The 23,494-nt window shown below is 39.7% G+C and overlaps 1 protein-coding gene across 6 annotated transcripts in view; it reads right to left on the bottom strand.

Annotated features, from left to right (window-relative positions):
* The window catches only part of TMEM266 (transmembrane protein 266), a 112,645-nt gene that overhangs the window by 36,460 nt on the left and 52,691 nt on the right, over positions 1-23,494 (bottom strand). For 3 of the 6 annotated variants that reach the window (XM_034784179.1, XM_034784180.1, XM_034784184.1), the window contains 4 exons: positions 19,338-19,492; positions 12,775-12,848; positions 4,752-4,808; positions 2,202-2,340 (listed from right to left, as the gene is read on the bottom strand). In XM_034784179.1, the coding sequence (XP_034640070.1) occupies positions 2,202-2,340; positions 4,752-4,808; positions 12,775-12,848; positions 19,338-19,492 (425 nt within the window). The remainder of the gene's footprint in view (positions 1-2,201; positions 2,341-4,751; positions 4,809-12,774; positions 12,849-19,337; positions 19,493-23,494) is intronic. The other 3 variants (XM_034784183.1, XM_034784182.1, XM_034784181.1) reach the window with 2 other exon arrangements.

Below are 23,494 nucleotides of genomic sequence, written 5' to 3' on the forward strand. Positions count from 1 at the left end.
AGTTTAGCTTATCAGAGGAGATGTTACAAATCATCACGATCATCCGATCTGACTTTCTGTGTAACACAGACCATAGGATTTCACTCAGTAATTGCTCCATGAAACCTAACAATTTGTGATTGAACTATAGTATTTCTTTTGGAGAAGGAATTTGATCACCTGCAACCACAAGGACCCCCGATGTGGGTCATCAGCAGGGTTTGAACCCTGGATGTTAGATCCCCAGCTGCGAACCATCACTTGAGTTGCAGGCAAAACTAGAGCTGAAATGCATTTGCACTAATGTAGATCTATTCCAGCACTTATCAAAGATCCTCTAACTGGCTGGTTAAGAATGTTTTCTGTTTTGTATTCTGCATGTCCCAATAACATTTGAAAAGTGTGGCTGTGCACCAGCTTCTAGGAGAAGAGCTATTTCAGACCCTACGCATTTTAACATCGACTCCTAAATACAACTGCAGGAAATATCTATATGAGGGAAATATCTAGACTAAGGGCGAGAGTTTCAAAGGTACAAACAGTATTTAGGCACCTAACTCCCTTTGACTTTCAATAGGAGATGGGCGCCTACTTGCCATTTATGCCTTTGAAAATCTTCACCGAGTCACAGTTAAGGCCAGCTCACTTTGTTCAGGATGACTAGGCAAATTTTACTGTTTTTCTTGATGTTCTTCACAACCTGAACCAGATCCTGAACTCTGATCTCAGTACTTCACCATACAGGGCTGCACTCCCTCCCTTTGGAATTTGGGAGTCCTCAGTACAGTAACTCCTCATTTAATGTCATCCCGCTTAATGTTGTTTCAATGTTATGTCCCTGCTCAATTAGGGAACATGATTGTTTAAAGTTGTGCAATGCTCCCTTATAACGTTGTTTGGCTGCCTGCTTGTAAGATTCTGTGGCAGAGCAGCGACTTTACAAGGGAGCATTGCACAAGTTCCTTCTCCGCCTCCTCCCCCTCCCTCCCAGTGCTTCCCCCACCATCAAACAGCTGTTTGGCAGTGCTTAGGACTTTCTGGGAGGGAGGGGGAGGAGCAGGGAAGCGCCGCATCTCCACTCCTCCCCCTCCCTCCCAGAAAGTCCTAAGTGCCGCCAAACAGCTGTTTGGTGGTGCATAGGACTTTCGGGGGGGGGGGAGGGGGATATAGCGTGCTCCGGAGAGGAGGTGTAGTGGGGATGGGAAGAGGTGGGCCGGAGTGGAGCAGGGACAGGAAGAGGAGGGCCTGGAGCATTTCCGGCAAAGTCCGAGCCTGTTCTTCTCCAGGGAAGCTGCTGCTGAAAAGGTGCTTCCTAGTGTCCTTGCCTGCAGTGGGCTGTGCCTGTGTGGGGTAAGCCAGGGGCACTTCCCAACCACAGTACAGTACAGTACTGTACCGTATATAATGCCTTTTGTCTGTCCCAAAAAAATTTCCTTGGAACCTAACTCCCTGCATTTACATTAAATCTTATGGGAAAATTGGATTAGTTTAACATTGTTTCATTTAAAGTTGCATTTTTCAGTAACATAACTACAACATTAAGTGAGGAGTTATTGTATCTAGAACACAAATGCCACTGTGACACACTCTTTCTCTCATAGAAGCAAAGTGATCCTGCCTTGGCCTCATTCATTTTGCATTTCTCTTCCCTGCATCCTGGAATCCCATACACTGATAGCAAAACAGTTTGATAATAGATCTGACTGCCCTCCACCTATGCTAATAGCCCCTTCCTTGAATTCTTGTTTCCATGCTCAGACACTGCTCCTGTTCTCTGCAGTCTTGATTCTTCAAGCTGCTTACCTCTCTCCAAGTGCTTCCCAATGGAGCTGTGTCCTGGAATCCTGGGCAAAACAGCCCTGGCACACAGCTAATTATGCTCAAATTAATAGCAGAGACAGATTTGTGGAAAATTTTCAGTGGGGAACCTCCAAGATGCAAAGAAAGTATGAGGAATCAGATACAAAGTTATACCAGAGGCAGAAACTGAAAGTAGAATGGCTCAAGATAGAGGATGCTGGAAGAAGGATTCATAAAGAAGCCATGGAATTAATTCCTATTCTTACCCACCAGTGGTAGTCACAACACTAAATACCTGTTCATTGCTTTTAAAATTTAGAGGAAGGAGAACAATATAGATATTCTCTAAAAGCAATTCCGAGGGCTACAATCCTTTTCTTAACCAACCAATTCTCAAGACAGCAAGTTTAATCACCACTTACCATCAATAATTCTCTTAACTCTCCAAATTCTCAGAGTGATAATGAGACTGATGGCATCCCAAGGACTGCTTGGGCCATTTGCCACTGTAGAGGCCACCATTGGAGCCAAGGATAAAATTATTACTGCACCATCAAATACCTAAAATGAGAAAGATTTTTAATGAATAGCATTTTCAAACCCTTTCTAAGGGTCACAAATCCTCCCACCCTCCTTAGTGATCTTGGAAGGCTCTTAATGAACAAAAGTGGTGCAGTTATGATAAACTGTGTGTGTGTTTCAAGGTGAGGTGAGCAGGCCACAAAAAAGCTGCATCCTCTGCATGCTGTGAAGCAGAATTTCTTAGTGACTTCATCTGCAGTTTTAGAGGTGAGGGGGAGCCATGGCCAGGAAGGTCTCCAACTACTCCACTGGCCAAAATATCTATGTAGATGTAATGCTATTACAACCCAGGAGCTGTATTATTATTGATATTTATTACCAGCCACTAGGTGCTGTACAAACACAAAAGAGGACACAGTCCCTGCCTGAAAGAACTTGCATTTTAAAAAGATGCAGGGAGAAAGAGGTGGAGTAAAGGGGAACAATAAACAAGTGACCAGGTGGCACTTGACCACATCCTAGTAATTCAATGCTGGGGTGTTCTGTGTTTGTCAGAGATATAAAGACTATCCCCAAGGACTCCATGACTGTGATTATTAGCTGGCTAACTTCCTGTAGGTGTCCTGGCAAACGTGGATCTTCAGGAGAGATCTGAATAAGGAGAGGTTAGTGGCCACAGGGAATCAGCTCAGGAAGGGCAATTCCATGTGTGGGAGGCAATGTGGGAGAAGCTATGGAAAGGTTTGTGGGAGAAGTGGACAAATGGAATGTCAAGGCTGGGATCATTAGCAAAGCAGAGAAAATGGAATTGAGGGCAATGCTAATAATAATGCTTGGGCTGGCCCACCGCATCCTGGAAAGGCATAAGGCAGAATTCTGTGCCCCCCAGCCCCTGTGAAAAGTCCCAGTATAAGGCCCATTTACTCATGGTTTGCACAGGGAAACAGGTATTTAGTGTTGTGACTATAAGCAACATGCAACAAGAACTGAACATAAACACAATCCACTGGAAAGACGCAAATAACAAGTCGTAATCCTCACTGGCACCATCTGGAGGATGCTAGAATATAACACTGTTGAAATTGATGTTTTGCTGGATAACATCAAGTACCACCTGGCTTCCAACCCATACTGTATGTCTCACTTGGAATATGCAAGCCAGATAAATGGTTTGAGGTTTAGTTATGGAAGATTTGCACACTTCTAAATGTGGCTTTATATGTAATGAAAAACAAATTTCCTGTCCTCTCCCGTACAGCATTTAGTTTATTAGCTCTACGTTCCATTTAATCCCTGTTTCTATCACAGCAATCCTACCAATTACTGAAATTATAATGTACACTAACTACTGCTGCACTTTAGCTGTGTAAATTCTTAAGCAATTATCATTGTTAGTTATGTACATTAAGGCCTTATCTACTCTTGGTCAGAACCATAATAGCTACAAACACACCTGAACACAATAATTGCTAGCAGGTTCCAGCCATGGTCTCCTTGACAAGTATGGACAGGAGTTCGTTGTCTGTTATAAAACTATGTGACAGATTATTTGTATGGTGGAGGATCAGTCTATGCCTTGTCTATACTACAGCCAGAATCAAGTATGGGGAGTGGGTTAGCAACACAGTTAAAAACTGTATTGCAGACGATACTTAATGTCCCGATAAATGGGCTATATACTTGGACTTTCAGAGTTTTTACTAGAACCAGTTGGAAAACTGATTTTCTCCCAACTGGTTTTTGAGATTTTGATTTTTTGATTTTTTTTTCCCACCCTGGATTGGGAGGAAAAGCCAAATAATTTTTTTTTAAACAAAAAGTCTTTTTGAAACAACAACAACAACAATCTAAAGTTTTAGTTCTGAACATATTAAAATGTGACGTTTCAACATTTTTGAAGTTTTTTCCATAAATGAATTTTTGTTGAAATCTATATGATTTAGTGAAAATGTTTGGTGTTGTTAAAGCAGCATTTTCCAACAAAAACTCTTTTTGATGAAAATTTTCCTAACAGCTCTAGTTTTAACTTGATTATGGAAACATGGTTAGGCCTCATCTACACTACAACTCTCAATCATATTGTTAACCAGATCCTCAGACTCTGTTATCATTATAATATCACCAGGGATTATATAATCACAGTTTGACTCACATGGTTCTCAAAAAGAAATTCTTGTCCACACCAGTCAGCAAAATCACACTAAAACTGTGAAAGAAACTAATGTGTTTAAAACACTGTTCTAACCAGCATCGGTCTGATACTTCCCACTGTGGACAGTGTTTTAATTTGCATCTAATTTCACCTTTGTGTGCAGGGAGTAACATGCATAAATCTCTGAGAGTGTAAATGCATCAATTCCTATAGCTAAAGTATACTGCAGAAATAGTTAATTATTCTTACTTTGCCATGCTGAAATACAAACAGTGTTGGTTGTGGTACTTTTACTTACCTCTATTTTGTTTTCAATATAATCCCATATACCGAGAACCACAATTCTCAAAATAGTCTAACAAGAAATATTAAGAAAAAGACAGCAATTTATTATAATTTGCATGACACTCATTCAGAAATCTCCTTGAATTAATAAGACAATTAACCCCTACATGCTCCTGGGCTGCTTTTCTCTCTCTTCACAGCAAAGGAGCATTTTCTCATTTTAAAGTCCCAGAGAGTCTGAGTGCAGGGAGGAAAATGTCTGCACCCACTTTTGCTATTAAGCAAACAGCGTAAGGTTTTCTATTTAGCTAGAAAAGAGGAATAATAACTGAACATACCATGAAACAGTGATAAATTCCTATGAAAATTCCAACAGCATCTTTCACATTTTTTCTCATGTTGGTGTTTTTAAAAGATCGAATTAAAATTAAAAATTAGTGTAATTTCACTCACACAAAAGTTAGGGCGCCATTCTGCCTGTGGCAGTGCAGAACTCAGATTAAAATGTACTTTACATGCAAGATGAGGATTAAAACATAGATGTGTGGCTTGTAAAATACACCAAAATATTATTCTGCCTGTCTAAAAATATAATTAATCAGAGAGAGCTTGGTAGATATGTGAGAGAGGTGCCCAGGCCAGGAAAGGAGTCAGAATTTTGCAAGAAAAAAGAATGAAAATGGCTGTGAATATACATATCTTCTATTCATTCCAAATACGAATATATAAAAAAAACCCAAAACTCTGGGTTTATGCTGCTAACAGACTCTGAACACAATAACTATAATGTAGACACAGAATAGCATTGGGTTCTTCCAAATAACACTGTTCATACACAAGAGCCTGATTATCCACTGCCTTGCACTTTCTGTAGCAGTTTTCACCTGAACAAAGTGAGTTGAAACTGCTCCAAATCAGATGGGTAGCCTTTTATACTCACTTTACACAGATATAAATGACTACACTGGCTGCAAGGCACTGCAGAATCAAGCCCAGAGTTTTTAAAAGAACAATACCAGTAGTTCAGTGACTACGCAGGCAAATGGATCAGCTAATGTGCACTTAAAAATAGCTCACACACAGCATTGGACATCTGAGTCTGTTTTACTGAGAGGGGGTATGCCAGTCAGGATAATTAGTGCGATTACCCTTTTCCCCTTTGAGAAGTGTTGTGGGTCCTTGAACTGCCATCAGGAACCAATGCTGCTGCTGATAAACTTACATATATAAAATACCTTTTCATCTGAAGGATCCCAAAATGATTAACAAATTTAGCAAACTGATAAAGCATTCACAGGGGTCACTACATTAACCTGTTACACAGCTGCCTGTGGGGCAAGACTGCAACTGTTCAATTGGCAGAAAGAACTTCATAACATTTTAAGGTTGCAGCTAAGGAATAGCTCCTCTAATAATTCCATACTCACCAATATTATGTGGGAGCATGAACACGGGAGTAAATTCAAATCCTGAGCTGAAATCAACTGGAGTTGCAGGTGCTCAGCAAATCTCAAGATCAGGCCCTTAGGACATCTGAATAGTCCTACACTTACAGCATTTTCATTACACAGCATTCCCATTGAAAACACACATTGGTTGACATTCCTGTAAGTGTCAGAGTTCTCAGTCCTTGCTCCAAAAGAACAAGGATTTGAAAAACCAAAAAATCTTATTCAAAATCCTTGACCCTACCAGCTCCTTTCCAGAAACAGAATCAAATCCTGGAAGGCATGTCTATAATGGAAGATTTGTTTTTCCTGTAAAAATCTGCTGAGCTTCTGATCAAGAATTTGCAAAGAAGGTTTCAGCAAGTAAGCTAAAAGCCAGGCAAAGTAAATTCTGCAGCAGGCTGTTAATAGGAAACTTAAAAGGAAACATTCCTTCATTTAAATCTTGGGACACATTCTTCCCTGTTGCCACTCCATTGACTTCAATGGAGCGACATGAGGGATGAGTTTGGCCCATTTTGTCCTATGCTTAGAAAGTATTTGTGAAATGCTAAGTTAATGAGCAATTGGAGGAATGCTAAATAGTTAGCATATACTCAGAAACTGCTTATGAAATGCACTTATTTTTGCCATGGACAGAGAATGCACAAAGACATTTTATCTTTGGAATAATAAGGTATATCCACTACAAAGAGAATAAACAGCACAACTCTTTAGCTCACAACCCTGAATATAGGTTGCCTGAAACTCTCTATTTAGGGGGCATAACATTTCCCCACACAATGTAGCTGCTTCTTTAAGTCCTCTCCGCAATATTTTAATCAGGCTGCAATACTGTCATTTTAAGGAGTCTGGTTAGCTCATTTTACGGGGTAGCCAGTAACAAAGGCTTTTAACCTCTATTTTGCTGGTGTGAATCAGTGCAAGTCAGCAATGATTGAAAATAATTATTTGACCGCTGTTTCGTGGTGTATGTGGAATGAACTGGTGGGTCTTGGTCCAGTTTCTAGATGACAGGTATCCACATCATGGAAAACCACCCTCACAATCAGCAACCATGAAGTCTGCACCAGCCTCTCAACCTAGAGGCAGAGTCTCCAGAATAGAATACACACATAGGAGGGCTCCTGTAAACAAGCCTGACAGCTGCTTATTCTGTGGATAGATGTCTTCAGTCCTGCACCTTTCATCAACAAAACATTCATTAACATGTTAATTTAAAAAATTGTACAGAGGTCTTTTTAATCATGCATTCATTTTCTGCTCTGTGGAGATATAGGTAGGAGGGCATGGTTAATGTGTCTTAAACACTGTGTGTATCCCAAGATACACCTGCAGTGTTCTTGGTACACATCAGCCAATGCTTATGAATGTAATTCCAAGCTAATATCACCCTCTCTCACTAACCCCTGGCCTTTACAAAGAACACATGTTGGCAACACGCTTCCATGGTTGTTTTTGAGAACTCCTACACTCAAAAGAGCTTTATTAGACAAATTTCCATATATGGTATTTTGAACCTGTCAAGTTAATGATAAATAGAAAAATACTGGAATAAAAAAAGGTTGGTGTTACTTACAAATAACATATTAATTTCCCCCCCAAACAATCAAACGTATTTCTTGGGCAAACAAAAATATATTTAATGTGATATATTTGTACAGTGCATTTAAAAACAGAATCTGTGGCAGGATCTGAAAGACAAAGGAGAATAATGATTAGAACATCTTATTTGCACAATGAAAATGTAAATGAATTAAAACTGAATTGTGATTATAATATTTACCAAAGTTTAAGCATGAACTCTAGCAATATGATACAATGCCACTTAAACTGGTCTCTGTAAGAAAAAGGCAAAAATAAGAAGTGGTGTTGTTCTGTTATTTATGTATAGACATTTTCTAGCATTATAGTAAATGTGTACCTGTAGATGTTCTGTTTAACAATGCAGCTGTCATGCTACATTGCAATTTTGATATGTAAACTTGAATACAAGCATCTAATACACTTGTACATATTACCTTTTGGCTTAAAGGGGCAGTGTCAACTTGAATTATTTAAAATTGAAAAATGTATGGATATTCAGTTTGTGATACAGCATCTTTTAAATAGAACACTCTGAATTTATTATAAAAAAAATCATTAAAAATCCCCAAACTTTACAAATGTTTTTACCTCTGATGTTTGTAAATGTCTTTTCATCAAGAGAGAAACTGAATAACTGATTACACAAAAAGTGTTATTAAATGCACAAAAACAGGAAACATATTTTTAGTAAATTATTTTCATTACAGTAATCTTAGAAGTTACTAAAAAAAAAGTACAGTTTTCAGACAGAAACGTAGTATTTGTTAGTGTCCCCTTAACAAAGTGGCCTACTATTGTCAAGTAAAGAGAATTAGCTCTCTGCAGTGGTACTACAGTTTTTCTATCTAATTTGGTAGGGAAACTTGGCCGAGGTCTTTGCTGAGCCAGCCATGTGAATTCCCACAATTTGCATGAGTTAGCCTACTGTGAATGTACACTCAATACTTTTATTACATACTTTATTCCTTGCATGGTTAATATACAATTTATTATTCTGTGACTCACTGGGTCATATTAATCCCTAGAGTAAAGAAACCAAAAGAGTGAGTAAAGGGGTGTATTTGACCCATTAGGTTTAGGTAAAGGAGAATACTATATTTAGCTCAGCAGTACTGTTTGTCCTGAAAGGGGAAAATGGAAGACAGGGGAGTGGGGGGAAAGGACAATCTTTCCAATCCCTGGTGTAGCTCTCCCCTGTCCCTTCCCGCACGCCGCAGCATTTATTGTTTGCTGGCATAATTACTCTGAAAAGCAAACTTTTGTTTTGCAATGCACCAGATTACTCAAAATACCTGGAGTAAACCTTCCCCAAGAAGAATACCTTGTACTCATCTATGAGAGTTTTATCTCCTGCAACCCAGGTCATCCCACAAATTACTCATTTCAAACACTGTTTGGAAGTGTTCTAATTTACCTTTTTATGGGCTGACAGTTCTTAGAAGTGCTTCCCCAATTATTAGTACCTACCATTCCCATACCACTGGAGAAGCAGGGATATGTTATCATCTTTAACCTGACACTCAGGGTTCTAACACATGGGTATGAGAAGAAAAAGAAACATACAGAAAGGATATTATTTTCTATTAAATTCTATAGGTTTTTTTCCCAGTAACGTCTACAGAACCATATTGGCTTAATTCTAATTAAATTCTGTAGGACTCTCCTCTCAGATGTTTAAATCTTCCTAGAGATTGTTATGAAGGAGGAATACAAGTATGAGAGACTACAATGAATATTTTTTGTTTATATGTAATTTGAGTGATATGTTTTGTCTTCTTTCTCTTCTTAATGCGACAAGTCAATTAATACATTTTAACTCAAACTTAAAAAACCCAGACAATTAACACCTTAACTATTGGAACCCCAAACCCTGCTGAATGCTTTCCCATTCCAAAATCTTTGGGGGAAAAAAAGACCCGGATTCAGTGTGTACTTAATTTTAAGCATGGGAACAGTCCTGTTGACCTCAATGGGACTACTCCTGTGACTAAGGTCAGTAGAGTGCTTAAGTGCTGTGCTGAATTGGGCCTATATAAAGCAGCATGCAACAGCAGAGTACTACAGGTTAAAAAAGCCCACACCCGCAGGCCTCTCTCACATGAATAGTCCCAGTATCTTCAATGGAACAACTGGAGTGAGTGAACGCTGCAGAATCTGGCCCTAATACCAATGTCATAAGATTATTAAAATATATTCAGACCCCACGCCACTTACCAAAGTCAATGCCAAGTTCTCTGTTTGCCTTTTCTCATCCTTTTCTCAGGGCTGGTTTTACCTTCTTGATATGGTGCAATCCTGAATTAGCCTTGACTGCCGCTTTTGTTTTTTATCCCTCTGACATTCTATCTCCTCTTCTGTCTTAACATCTGGGTATTGTTTGGTATACGGGCTTGACATACGTAAACAGAGACTAACAGGCAAAGCATCACAACCAGTAAATCTAATTTGAGCATTTGCAAAAAGTTATATGCATGTTACTGAAAAAAGATATTGTGATATGTTGGAAAGTCTTCGGAGACTAACACGAGGAGAATATAAAATTAACACAATGCAGTAAATTCAGGTTAAGACTTGTGGCTATAGCACAAGTGTAAAGATAGAAGGAAAAGCTGGAGGAGTAGCAACTTAATATTGTTAGCAGCTACAAGTACCTGCCACATTTGTCCACTACATTTCAATCAAGCAGAAAGCCAGCCCTTATTTAACTGTAATGAGACATTAAAATGGGTGTTAATAGCACCTACTATAGTTAAAGTTGCAAATGTTATCCATTTTAACTAAAGATTTCTATCAATCACAATTTTCCAAATTTTGAGCACAAGTGCCTTTGTGTGGTTTGGGGAAAATAGTATTATAAGTGATCAATCATATTCAACAGGCATCTGATAAGGTTTGATCAATCAAATGAAGAGCCCTACCCTCTTTGTGAAATCATTATACTATCTTTCTGCCCAGCCTAGTCTGAACAGTGAATGATTATAAAAGTCTCACTGAAACACAGAGCAAAATTCTTTCCTACCCACCCCAAACAAAGACAAATCTGTTACATCAGGAACAGGAAATAAATAAATGTAATGAAAATGCTGTAAGAGATCCTCTGCCTCTTTCAGGGCCTGCAATTTCTGGAGCATTGGACAATATTTTAGATGAGAAAAATAAGTTTCTCTATTCTATTTTGATGACAATCATCACAATGTAAACAGAAATGTTGCTGCTCTGTTAATCCAATGTTGTAGAAAACTATCTCCAGCAAAACAATAGCAGCAGCATAGGCGAAAAATTCACTCTTCCTCTTCCTCAGTGGTTCTCAATCTATGGTTTGCAAAGTGCTTTCAGGTGGTGTGTGGAGCTGATTCTGTCACAGTGGTGAAGTACATGATGTTTGCAGCTATTATTAGCCCAGTCTATGACTCTTAAAAGTTTCCAAAGGCTTGATTGATGAAACGAACTCCAAAAATCCTAGCTGCGTTGTGCTCCTCATATGGCTATTTTATATCTTTATTGGTGAATTTTTTTTAAATGTAAATTCAAACTACGGTCAAACGGGTGAATGAAATTCATCAGTTTGGAAAGACGGAAGCAAACTGCAAAGTGGGTGCTAACAGAATTAGAACAAGGGGTACTAAATGCAGTGAAGGGAGATTCACTCCCAATACCCATATTGTCCTAAACACAGAGAGAAGAAAAAATGCAATACAGACACAAAATGGGGATGGAGGGTAGCTAAACAACTTTGCCTATCATATTCAAAATAAGTTTATCTTAATATTTATTTATTTCTGAACCATAATCAGTAGGAAAGATTTGGACTCGGGATTTGGAGGTTGGGAGCAAAAGTATACGGTTTAGGGTTGTGTGTATTCATTGCTTAAATTTGGTATGATTTTTTAAATCCATTAATAGAACCATAGAAATAAATGGCTGTGTAATATAACTAACTATATGTCCAACAAGAGTGGTTTCCAGCATCAGCTATAACTATCAAGGCTCCTGCTTCTTCTAAGGCGAATACTCATAACCTTAAGCTAAACTGAACTCTTAGGTGCAGCCTCTAACTTCTGTTTTATTTGGATGCAAATCCTTTCCCCTAGCGAAACTAGAAAAATATTCTTCAGGTATGTAGATATTCCAGGGAATCTTCTGGCATGGCATGGATGTTGGCGTAATTTAAAAACACACAACCACGTAACAGGATTTTTGTAACAATATGCGTAGCATGTCCTGGAGTAATAATCCAAATTGTTGTTTTGGAAGCACTTTAGATATATTGTTAATATTTCAGCACAGGTGACATTTTTTGGAATAAAGTTGCAAACTATAGTCAGTTATTTCAATTTAGTCATTTATTGTATTATCAATATGGGCTTTTCCAATGAATTAATTTATTCAGTTATGGTACCAATACACATTTGCACAGAAATTCACCATTGTTCATTCTTACTTTGTATCTAATTTGCTGTATTTAATTACTTTCTTATACAGCAGTAATATAGATGTAAGGAAAATATTTAGAAAAAACAGAGAGAGCAGCTTAAGTAAGTTATGAAAGGAGATGATTCATTCTTATTCAGAACCAAGCTTTGTATAAGATGAAGTCTTGGATTTCTCATTCCAGCAAGATTCCTATTGAGGCCAATGAGAACTTTCCTGGAGTAAGAACTTCAGAACCAGGTCCGTTTCCCATAATTTAAAAGGGACTGATTTGAGATGATACAGATATAATTATCTCTCCTCACAACTTTGCTCTTACATTTGTATGGTAACATTCTTCCATTTTTCCTGGTCCATTCTAATTATCTTTAATAAAGAGAATGACTGTCAATACAAACAAGATCTTTTGGTTTTCCAAATATGAATGGCAAAAGCTGACTTATTTTCTTTTTTTAAAACACACCATGTGCCTGCTCCTGTTCCTAGTGTCAAAATTCCCACTGACATCAGTGGGAGCAGGACTGGGCCCTGCATCCAAATCAATTGTATTTCACCATGCATTATACATACCTCTGAAAAGAACACAGACAGGATGACTAGGCTGATCCAGTGAATAATTCCTGCAAACTGTGATGCACTTGAAACTGTAATTAACACAATATAATGAAGCATAATTTTAGTACCAGGTAGCAACTTATATATAATGGTGACTAGTACCATCGCCATTTATATTTAGGAGAAGCATTTCATCTGAAACACTATAATGAAAATATAACAAAGATTCTAGATTCAATGGGACATGGAGCTTTACCCTCTTAAGTTGCTCATTCAAATCAATTCAGGTTAGCAATGACCATAAAGTTGTTATCTGATGGCTGTTCAATGCCTTATGTAAAATCAGTAGGTGATCTCACTCATTGTTCCCAGGTGACACTGTTCACAGTTGCCAACACCACTAAAACCTACACTAACTGGAAGTCTCAGGAGAGAGGCTAAGGAATGAATGGGTTCGTCCCAGTTTTCTGTTTTGAAAGTGGGTCACCTTTGTAGTAAGCCACCTGCAGATAGGAGGCTGCAAGTCACTCCAGTAGTGAAACATGCAGTTGGAGCCTCTGAAAAACAAAGCTAGGAGTTGGAATAGGCAGTGTGGGACTAGGCTACTCCAAGACAATCTGAGAAAGGAAAAATACTCCATAGGAAGGGGCTTTTGTGCCACTCTCCTCTCAGCCACTTCTTCTTGGTGATTGTGGAGACCCTCCATTCCCTTTCTCTAATAGTGGCTTTGGAGGCAGTGGGTGTCTTGAACCCTGGTCCATTGGGCTCTTAGGTGCTAATAAGTTCCAACCCACCAACCAGTGATCTGCTAACTGCTGTCAGAATAGAAGCTGAACTCTGACAGAAGACTCCTATCCTGGGATCTAATTGGTGGAATGCTGGGGGTCCTGACTGGTCCTCAGTTTCTATTTAAACTAATGGCAGGAACAGGAAATTGTCCATGCGACTGGGTTTCCCTTGCTTAGGACTGCATCTTCTGCAATACCAGCTGCTACTGCCTGATCTCCTGGTAACCTGACCCTGCCTCCTGACTCCCAGGTTGCCCTCTGACCTCCTGGTATCTGACCCAGCCTGACTTCTGTTCTGACGACTAGGTCAGACCACCCACGTCCTGCTTGGGATGGAGATCAATCACAATTCTATCAAAAGATGTCAGCCCAGTTTGAAGCCCTATAGGAAAAACGGAACACAGGAATGACACTACAGGTCAGATTCTGCATCTGTCCTATGTGTGGAGCTGCTACAGAATGAAATCTTTGGTGCGCAATACCCTGTATTGTCATTGTTCCAGGATATAGGGGCACAAGTCCCATTGGTTTTACTAGGAGATGAGACTAAATTCTGTGCAACTGAAAACTTAATAGTAAAATTCTATAAACTAACAAAAAAAATTACTCATTATTTCTTTAAATAATTTTTTAAATATTTTTATTTATTCTGGAAGACCAATAATTGTTTGGACCAAGTTTTTCAAGAACAGATGCATAAACTTAGATTCCTTTATCCATATTAGGCACCTAAGTAAGTGGCCTGATTTTCAGAAGTGATCGCTTATTCAGGTGTCTAACTATGAACATATTGGCCTCAGCTTTCACAGAAGAACTCTGCCCCACTCACAGTTAGTTTGATTCTACAAAACCAAAATGGACACCTGCATTGAGACCAGTATTAGAAATACCTTGAAGAACTAATGTACCTTTTAACAATATTTGGTCCCTGCACATGAATCCAATTGAGGTGGATTAGAAAAATGTGAAATATCATCTGACATCAAACCACCTAATAAAGATGAATTGCTAGCAAGAGAATACACCTACTATGAACACATTTAACTCTAAACTGTATTAACAAATGTACAGACCCCATTGATAAAATGCTGTCAATGGAGGTTCAAAAATAAAGAAAAATGTATTACAGGAATGACAACATTTCATACAATATGTTTCAGTAAGCATATAGCTGTCAAACTGCCAAGTTTGTCTTTGTGTTACCCCACTGAGGACCACTGTATTACCATGCCAGAAAGATTCAGGCCTGGGTTGTCTATAAAGGGTTAATGTACCTTTGAGACATGGAGGACTTTCTGGAAAAGTTCAGCTGCAAGGCTATCTGCACATGGTGGGTGTCCAGGATGAGGAGAGCTTTGTTCACATAGCAAAGCAGAACACTGAAAGGACGTGTTCAGTACTTGTATCAAAGTTCCTATTCCTGCAGTCTCATAAAAAAACACGAAGGAGACAAGAAATTCTCCCCCCAAACCCTGTGTGCTGCCCAGGTCCTAGGAGCTTGTCTACAAAGGATCAAAACTGCTTGAGAAGATAGGTTGAGTTACCGCACAACGGAAAAGTGTTTTGGGCATCTTTTTGTACATGAAGATGCCAGGTTGTAGCAGAATAATGGGAGGGGAGGGGGATTAGGATTCAAGGAATAACATCAATTTAGTTGCCACTGATATTCCTTAAGATATGGTAATAGGGGGTCAGTAGAAATTGCCATGTATGGTATCATTGAATTTCAGCAGATACACAATTACTGATTAATAAAAAAGAAATAAGCAGACAATACCACAATTTCATCGACACACTGCTTAAACAATAGGGCAAGGCTGGGAAATGGGGGGAAATCCATTTGTGGGGAGACATTCTAATAGCAATCCATTGACATGCAGTCCTCCAACTGCCCCCTAGTGTGCAAGCTAGGTATAACATATGGGAATTTGGGGTGGGGAGAAATGGATTTCTCATATTGCAATATGTGCAGCAAAGACTGCTGGATATACTGCAGGATGGTGACACAATTAAAGTGCCCGAGTGGTATCAACAGTAAACAGTTTAAAATAACCTTCCAGGCAAGAAGTTCCTGAACAAGAGCTGAATCAATGTCCCATAAACCGAGTCGACATTCCACCACTCTCAATTGCCTTCTCTTCCTTAAAGACATCCAACTGAACATACAGACTTCCTCACACTGAACTGTAGAAACAACATTATTGTTTCAGAAACAATATGAAAACACTACATTGTCCAAACGAGTGGGACAGAGTCATAGGCTACTATTTGTGTGAATCTGTCTTGTTGTAGAAGTGCAGCCTTACCTCTGAATTTCTTGGATTTGTAAACTTTTTAAAAAAAATTAACATTCTTGAAGAAAAATCAAACAAACAAAAAAACTAGACAAAGGCTACGACTTTACTCTTTTTTTTTTTTTTTGGTAGGTTTTCAGTACTTGCAGATCCCACTGTACTCAAAAGGGAGACGGGGTGCTGGAACAATTTTTATAGTTGTGGTGCTAAGAGCCATTGAACTAAACTGTAAACCCTGTATATAACTGAAACCACTTCAAGCCAGGGGGTGCAGCCGCAGCACCCCTAATTCCAGTACCTATGAAAGGAACTGTAGAAATTAAGCACCTCTAAAAATCATTAAAAATCATTTTCAAACATGCTGCAATTCTCTTCTGGGCTGTCATACTGTTGTTTGAACACTGTGAAATGATCAAACCTTTACAACAAATAAGGCCAAACAAATTCCCACTAAGGCATGGTTTCATCTTTATATTCATGTTCATTGTACAGCTATACAAGTACTTACATATGCCCAGATCCAGTAAGCAGATACACGCAGGTGGATTCTTGCACCTGTGTGGAGCCCCACTGATTTCAATAGGACTTCATGCAGGTATACAGATGTGCCTATATGTATCCAATCGCAGGAAAAGGGCAGTAATAAGTCACTCCCACCACTATAGGAAGTGGTTTGGCAAAGAGATGGAGGTGCATGGTCTAGAGATGACAAGGAGTCAAAAACTAAAGAATTCTAATCATGGCTCTGCTAATGAACCACTTCTCTCAGACCCTGGACAAGTTTCTCCATCCACAAAATATGGATAATAATACTTCTGTACATTACTGGGGTAATAAGAGATTATTTAGTTAATGTACATAGAGTTTGTCATATAAAATATGCTTCATGCTAAATTCACTCAAGGTCTATTAATTTCTCATTTGGATAATCTGCACTTTTTCAGATACAATTTCCATTGATGACAACAAGGAGTTGTGCCCACTGAACAAGTGCAGAGTGCAACTGAAATCGGCACTAAGAATCTGAGAGGAGAATTTTGCCCTGGGATTTTAGCAATCATAGAAGCCTGATTTTTTGTACAATATTTTTGCACATGTAATTCAAAACCATTAAAAACACTCATTAAAAAACAGATTTCCTTGGTGACTGCAGTCTATAATGTGGATTAATGGCTTTTATTAGAAACAAAATTGGCAGTGATGTACCATAGCATATCCTTAATACACTTGTATATGTTGCTTTCATATACTACAGGGAATCATTATATGCTACAATTACATTTTTAAAAAACATAATTGCACACTAATGGCTTTTGAAAGATTAAGTTAAAAGTACAGTCTTCGTTTCACAGAACTATAGTATTTATGTTAACTTCTCCCATATATTCCATAAGTGGTTAAAGAACAAAACTGAAGGAATTTAATGTAACAAAAGCTACATGAAATAATGAGAAGCGTGGTGTGTTGACGGTTTAGTGTCAATGCAATGCATTGCCATGCAGCAGTCTGTTACGCCCAGGGCCAGCAAGAGTAGAGAGTAGTGCAGAGACAAAATGGTCAGCCTAGTACCATCTGTTTGCCTGGCACAAACCTCTCTGGCTGATGTGTAGGGTAGAGGTTGGTGGGCTCTGAAGGATGTAACATGCAGTACTCCTCAGAGAGGAGTATTGATGGGGGAGCAAATGGTAAAGAATGCAGGCAATCCCTCCAAAATAGTGTTAGAAGTCTAAGACAAACCCACAAAAGCAAATAAATCCAATGTTTAGGATTCAACCATTAGCTTTACTAGCAGTGGCAACTTTAGGCATATGCACCTCACCTATCAAAGTGCCATCACTGAATTTGTCTGTGATCCTCTCTTAGTTTAGCTCTAAAGATTGAATCTCATAACCAATAACCCGCAATACTTAGAAGACTGCATTCTGGTGCCGCCTTCTGACTTCCCTGTTCCCAGAGGAGTTTGGTTAGCAAGGACAGCAGAGCCTCACAAATAGCTGATGGGGTTGTCTGAGGCTGGAAGGGGTGTTTTCATATAAGTGTTTGAGGTGTGCATAGAGAGAGGTATAAGGGGACCAGATCAAATACAGACAGGGTGTAGGAGAAGGCCCAGTCAGCATTCCTTCTTACAGAGCTTATAAAATAAAATAACTCAGGCTGCTCCTAACTAGTGTCTCCCTTAATATTACCTTTACAGTAGGGGTTCTCAACCTTTTTCTTTCTGAGCCCCTCCCCCCCACCCCAAACATGTTATAAAAACTCCATGGCCCACCTGTGTCACAATAACTGGTTTCTGCCAGGACCGGCGTTAAAGGATAGCAAGCAGAGCAATTGCCCAGAGTCCCATGCAACAGAGGGCACCGTGAAGCTAAGTTGCTCAGGCTTCTGCTTCAGCCCCAGGTGGCGAGTCTCAGGGCCCCATGCTTCAGGCCCATACAGTGGGACTTTGGCTTTCTGCCTTAGGCCCCAACAAGTCTAACACTGGCGGAGCCCCGGAAACCTGCTCCTGGCCCCCCAGGGGCCCTGGACCCCTGGTTGAGAATCACTGCTTTACAGCATTCCATTATACTACATAAACTGGGATGAAATCCTGAAACCATTGAAGTCAAATAGCAAAGCTCAAGAATTTCACCCTAGAGTTCCTTAATCTTTAACAGTAAATTTTTTTGCCATTGTGGATGTGTTTAAACCCCTTATTGTTATTTCTATATATTTCTACATAATTTCTTTTTTAAAGGGCACCTTTAATATTTAGCCCAGGAAAACTTGTTGCTGGTGCTTACATTCAGATGAGTTTTGTCTGACTAAGCAAAAAAGAATGGAGGCAGAGAACAGTGAAAGAACAGCTCAACCAGAAAGCAAAGCAACACAATTAAAAATTGCCTGTACCATGGAACCAGTGTAGAGTGAACCTGGATATAACAAAACTTCACTTGTGTTGTTGTTATTTGTCTTACAATATGTTAGTGAAGTAGAAGGAAAGCCTTAATAGTTTCAATGCATTGCCAGATACAAATTGCAATTTCAGTTCCAACAAATCTCTGTTTATAGGGACAAATTACTAAAGGAGAGAGCACCAACTGCACCAGCAAAATCCATGCACACCTATTTGCATACATACATGTGAATGGACAACTGGGTAACTATCACAGAAGTGTCCTTTTGACTGCACAAATGCCCTGTTTTCTGGTGTATGCAAATTGGATAAGGTTATCATAATGGGAGTGTGCAGTTTTTGCAGGTAAACAAGGTGTGGGCACATTTTTGCAGGTGAATTCTACCTGCATCCTCTGAAAATCTATCCCCTAATGAATTTGCTCTGTGGGGAAGGGGGATGGGGAGGACTTCACTATACCAGGGTTCCACTGTATTAACAGTACAGTAAAGGTCATTATCTAACTTTTAAACTACTTACATGACCAACCCCACTCCCCCAAGCAAGTTAAATCTAAACATCATTTATCTTCGATCAAATTTTTTAAAAAAGCCTGCTACTCACACTGGAGAAGCTTTATATCTATTAGGAGTTCCAGAGTCAGGAGAATCACCACCAACACTACACAGGCTACCAGGAAACTGTTGAGACTTGCACTGAGCAAAAATACCTGCCACACAGCTGCTCGTCTCCCACAGCACGGCTTTAGCCAGTTAGATCTAAGGAAATAAAACAAGGGGGGCGGGGAGAGCAGAAGAGAGAGAAAGAGAAAGGAAGAGAGGGTAAAGAGTAATGGACTCTAAATGACAGAAGTTCTGCTAGAATAGATGTGACCATCAGTAAAGTTAAAAGATTTTACAAATACTATTTACCTTTATTAATTTCTCTGTTAAATGCAGCCTAGCCTCTTATCTAATTTTCTGAATTAGTATAGAGTTGGATGCTAGTTACATATATCGACTGAAATGACCTGAATGTAATGGGCATCCTTAATTGCACCTGTACTATGGAGGAAGTTCTTCCTTGTCTAGAGGACTCAACAAGACCCTCTATTCTAGTCAAATTTTTATACCAGGCCCATCACCATTGTATCTGAGTGCTTTGCAATAATGCATTAAGCAATATGACTAACATCGGTCATGTGTGGACCCTTCCTCAATCCCCAAGAAGAAAAACATTCTTGTATGTTTGTTTTGATGTGTGTGCTATGTGCTTTTATTTGTGAAGGCAAAGACCCACTCTTTGTAGTTAGATTGGAAAATGATGAAGTTGGTGGTAGTTCCTCTGGAAGTGAGTATTATGGTCTTCGACCACTACACCACTTAATCTTTGTGATGACTTGGGAGGGAAAGTTGCCAAAGCAGGCATGCAGTCGTGCTTCAACCTACCCTGTGCACCAGAGCCAGTGTCTATGATGTTACAAAAGGTGGCAGTGGGTGCTTGGAGAAGGGAAGGGTGGCAAGGTCAGTGATCAAGTGGATGCAGTGGAGGCATAATTCATATGGGATTCAAACACCTGAAAAAAAAACCCACCATCATATCAACATCACACAGCCTTCCCTGATGTATCCATACGCCAAATCTTCAAAAATGAGACAAGGGAATGTCTTAATGCTATGTAAGCATCACTCAGGGACTTAGAGCTCTCAGGAGTCTCTTCAGAACAGAGCGTTTCAGTGAAATGCTCCTTTCCCCAGTGGATTGATTAACTAACCCTAAAAGACCTCCTGTGCAGACACTTTAAACTTGAAAGATCTGGCAAGGTTTACAGTACATAGACCTATCCTTAGTTCAAATGCATCAAGACTCTGGAGTAAACGTCTGAAATCACCTGATATTGCTTCTCTGTCTCACACATGCTGACTGAAAAAATGTGAAACAAAACACTACTACATGAACTGTAAAAGACTGGGAGTTCTAGATTTTTAAACTATTATTAAAACAAAAAAACTAAAACACCAAAAGGAGAGGGGGGAAAAAAGAAAAATTAAAGGCACACAGGTGGTTGGGAAAAAGGGGTGCTGCTAACCTTCTGCCCAGTTTTAAGGTGAGACAGTGATAGGCTCCTAAAGGAGTTGCATTCAGTCCTACTTTGCTGGTGGCTCAAACATAAGGCCGCTGGGAAGAAACAGGGTTTTGAGGTAAAACAAGGGGGAAAATCCTCCCAGCTGTCTGGGGCACACAGAAAAATTGCAATTTGGTCAACAGGGAAAAAAGTATCTCATAGATGGAAGCTGATGTATTCCCTTATCTTCTAGATCCCAGTCCAGTGCTCAAAACTGCTCCCAGACCTTAAGAAGAGCTCAAAAGCGTGTCTGTCTCACCAATAGAAGTTGGTCCAATAAAATATATTACCTCACGCACTCTGTCTCTCTAATATCCTCGGACCAATGTGTCTACAACAACACTGCAAACTTCTGCGCTAGTTCGGTCTATAGAACTTGGCTTTGAAAGCACTACCAATGCCTCAAGCTATAAAGAACATCACTGAAAAGTGAAGCAAAAGTTGATCTTTTTCAGAATTTTTGCTCTTTTTGTGGGAAAATTGAAAAAATAAATACTCTGACGTTCTTCTATCCAAGGATCTTAAGCTGCTTCACAAACATAAATAAGCTAAGCCTCACTCTCAAGATCCCTGGTAAGCCAACTTAGTACATTTGTACCCTTTAACCAGGGCCAGCTTTGGCTTTTTTGCCGCCCCAAGCAAAAAAACCCCCCCAAAACAAAAAAAAACGTGTGGGCGGCCGGAGCCAGGGTGCAGGGGGACTCCCTGCGCTGCACACGTGCCCTGGGCAGCGGAGTGTGCACCCCGGATAGCGGGGGGAGGGGGAGGAAGCGGGGGGAGAGAGAGAGAGAAGTGGGGCAGCCGGTGCTTCCTTCAGCGGGGCGCTTGCTACGCGGCCCCTCCCGCCGCACCGCCTACCGGGAGGGCTCCGCGCTGTCTGGTCGGTGGGCAGGGAAGGACACGGGCTGTGCTGCCGGGCTTGCTGCAGACCTGGCACCGGCTGGGGCAGATGGAGTGCGCAGCCTGCTCCCAGCAGGGCGCTCCCCTCCTCTGCGCCTCTGCCCCCTACAGGGCGGCCGGAACGGCAAACTAAAAAGAAAAAAACCCTGCAGGGTGGCTGGAGCGGCAAAGCAAAAAAACCCAAACACCTGCAGGGCGGCCGGAGCGGCGAAGCAAAAAACAAAAAGGATTGGGTGGAATGCCGCCCCTTAGAATCTGCCGCCCCAAGCACGAGCCTGCTCAGCTGGTGCCTGGAGCTGGCCCTGCTTTTAACAGGCAGGAAAACGGAGGCACACAGAGAGCTGTGGCAGAGCAGGGAACAGAACCTCTAACTCCTGCTTCCTGTTTACATATTTTAACCACTATACTTAAGTGCTAATCCTCCAAACTGTCTGGGGACAGACCTTTATGTGGACTGAGACCTCTTGCCATTAGATTTATTGGGAGGGGTTTTTTTTAATTAATTTCAGAAGAGGTTAATTCTTCATTATGGCTGTTATTTTAGTTTTGAATCATTTTCTGATCACTCTCCTGGTGGTTATATTTAATGAATAGCCGTATTTATTTTCCTAATGCTTCTCTCTTGTTCTTACATCTTTTTTCTCTTCTATTTTACCAATACTTAGCTCTTCCTTTTCCTTAGCTTAACTCTTTCCTTTTCCCCTTTTCCTATTCTCAGTGTGATCAGTAGAGGGCCTAGCTACATACTTTAAAAATCTCAATATTCTCAAGGCTTCTAAGAACACTAAACATACATACGCTTAAATAGATTGCATTACTTAGCATATACTACACACTGGCACTATAATGATTAACATTATTATTTAATTGTTTAAGTTAGTAACTACTTAAAGAACTGATAATGCATGAAAAATAAAGTTCACCTCTAGCTCTGCACTGGCAGTCTCTGCACGTAGCAATTTTTCATTCTGTACAAAAACTATGCAACGAAAGTATCGGATTATAGTTTGGAAAGCATTGTTCTTAAAGGTGAACTGCAAAGCATTAGAATGCTTAAGATTCTTTATAATTAACAGACTATGAATTTTTATCTCAAAATTACAAACACATTTTAAAATTAAAAACTGGAAAACTACCTGCTCTTTCACTTATTATGCTCTCATGTATAATCTGTCATCTGAGGATTTCAAGGAATTTTACACCATTAGTTGTCATTCTCACTTCACATATACAGAAAATTATGCAGAGAGGTTCAGCTATTTGCCCAAACTCACACAGCAAGTCATCTGCTCTGACCACTAGACACAGGCATAGCAAGCCTGGGGTGAGGAGTCTGTGTTTCCACCACAATAACTGAAGACATCGCAAACTCTGAAATCCAAAGCAAGGGGGGAAATGGAACTTTGACTGACCGTGTGAGTGAAGATGGGACAGTTTTCCTAACATTTTATTTTAAATGTGAATTTATTTTTAATACTTAGCCTCACAACACCCATATGAGGTAAAACAAATTAATGTTCATAAAGCATATTGGAATCTTTTCATGGAAGTCAATACACAAGTGCACAGTTTTATTATGGGGTGTTTGAAATCTATATTGATAGAATTGATCAGGAATTTTTTAAAAAGACACTTTCAACACGGCTTTTTACAAAAGCCAATCTATTACTAGCATAGTTTAATGCACTAATACACAGGTTTTAAAAAAGATGTTCAACACTGAAGATAACTGAGGAAAAAATTACCACATTTCTTT

Source organism: Trachemys scripta, chromosome 10 (assembly GCF_013100865.1).
Source record: "Trachemys scripta elegans isolate TJP31775 chromosome 10, CAS_Tse_1.0, whole genome shotgun sequence".
NCBI classification, from domain to species: domain Eukaryota; kingdom Metazoa; phylum Chordata; order Testudines; family Emydidae; genus Trachemys; species Trachemys scripta.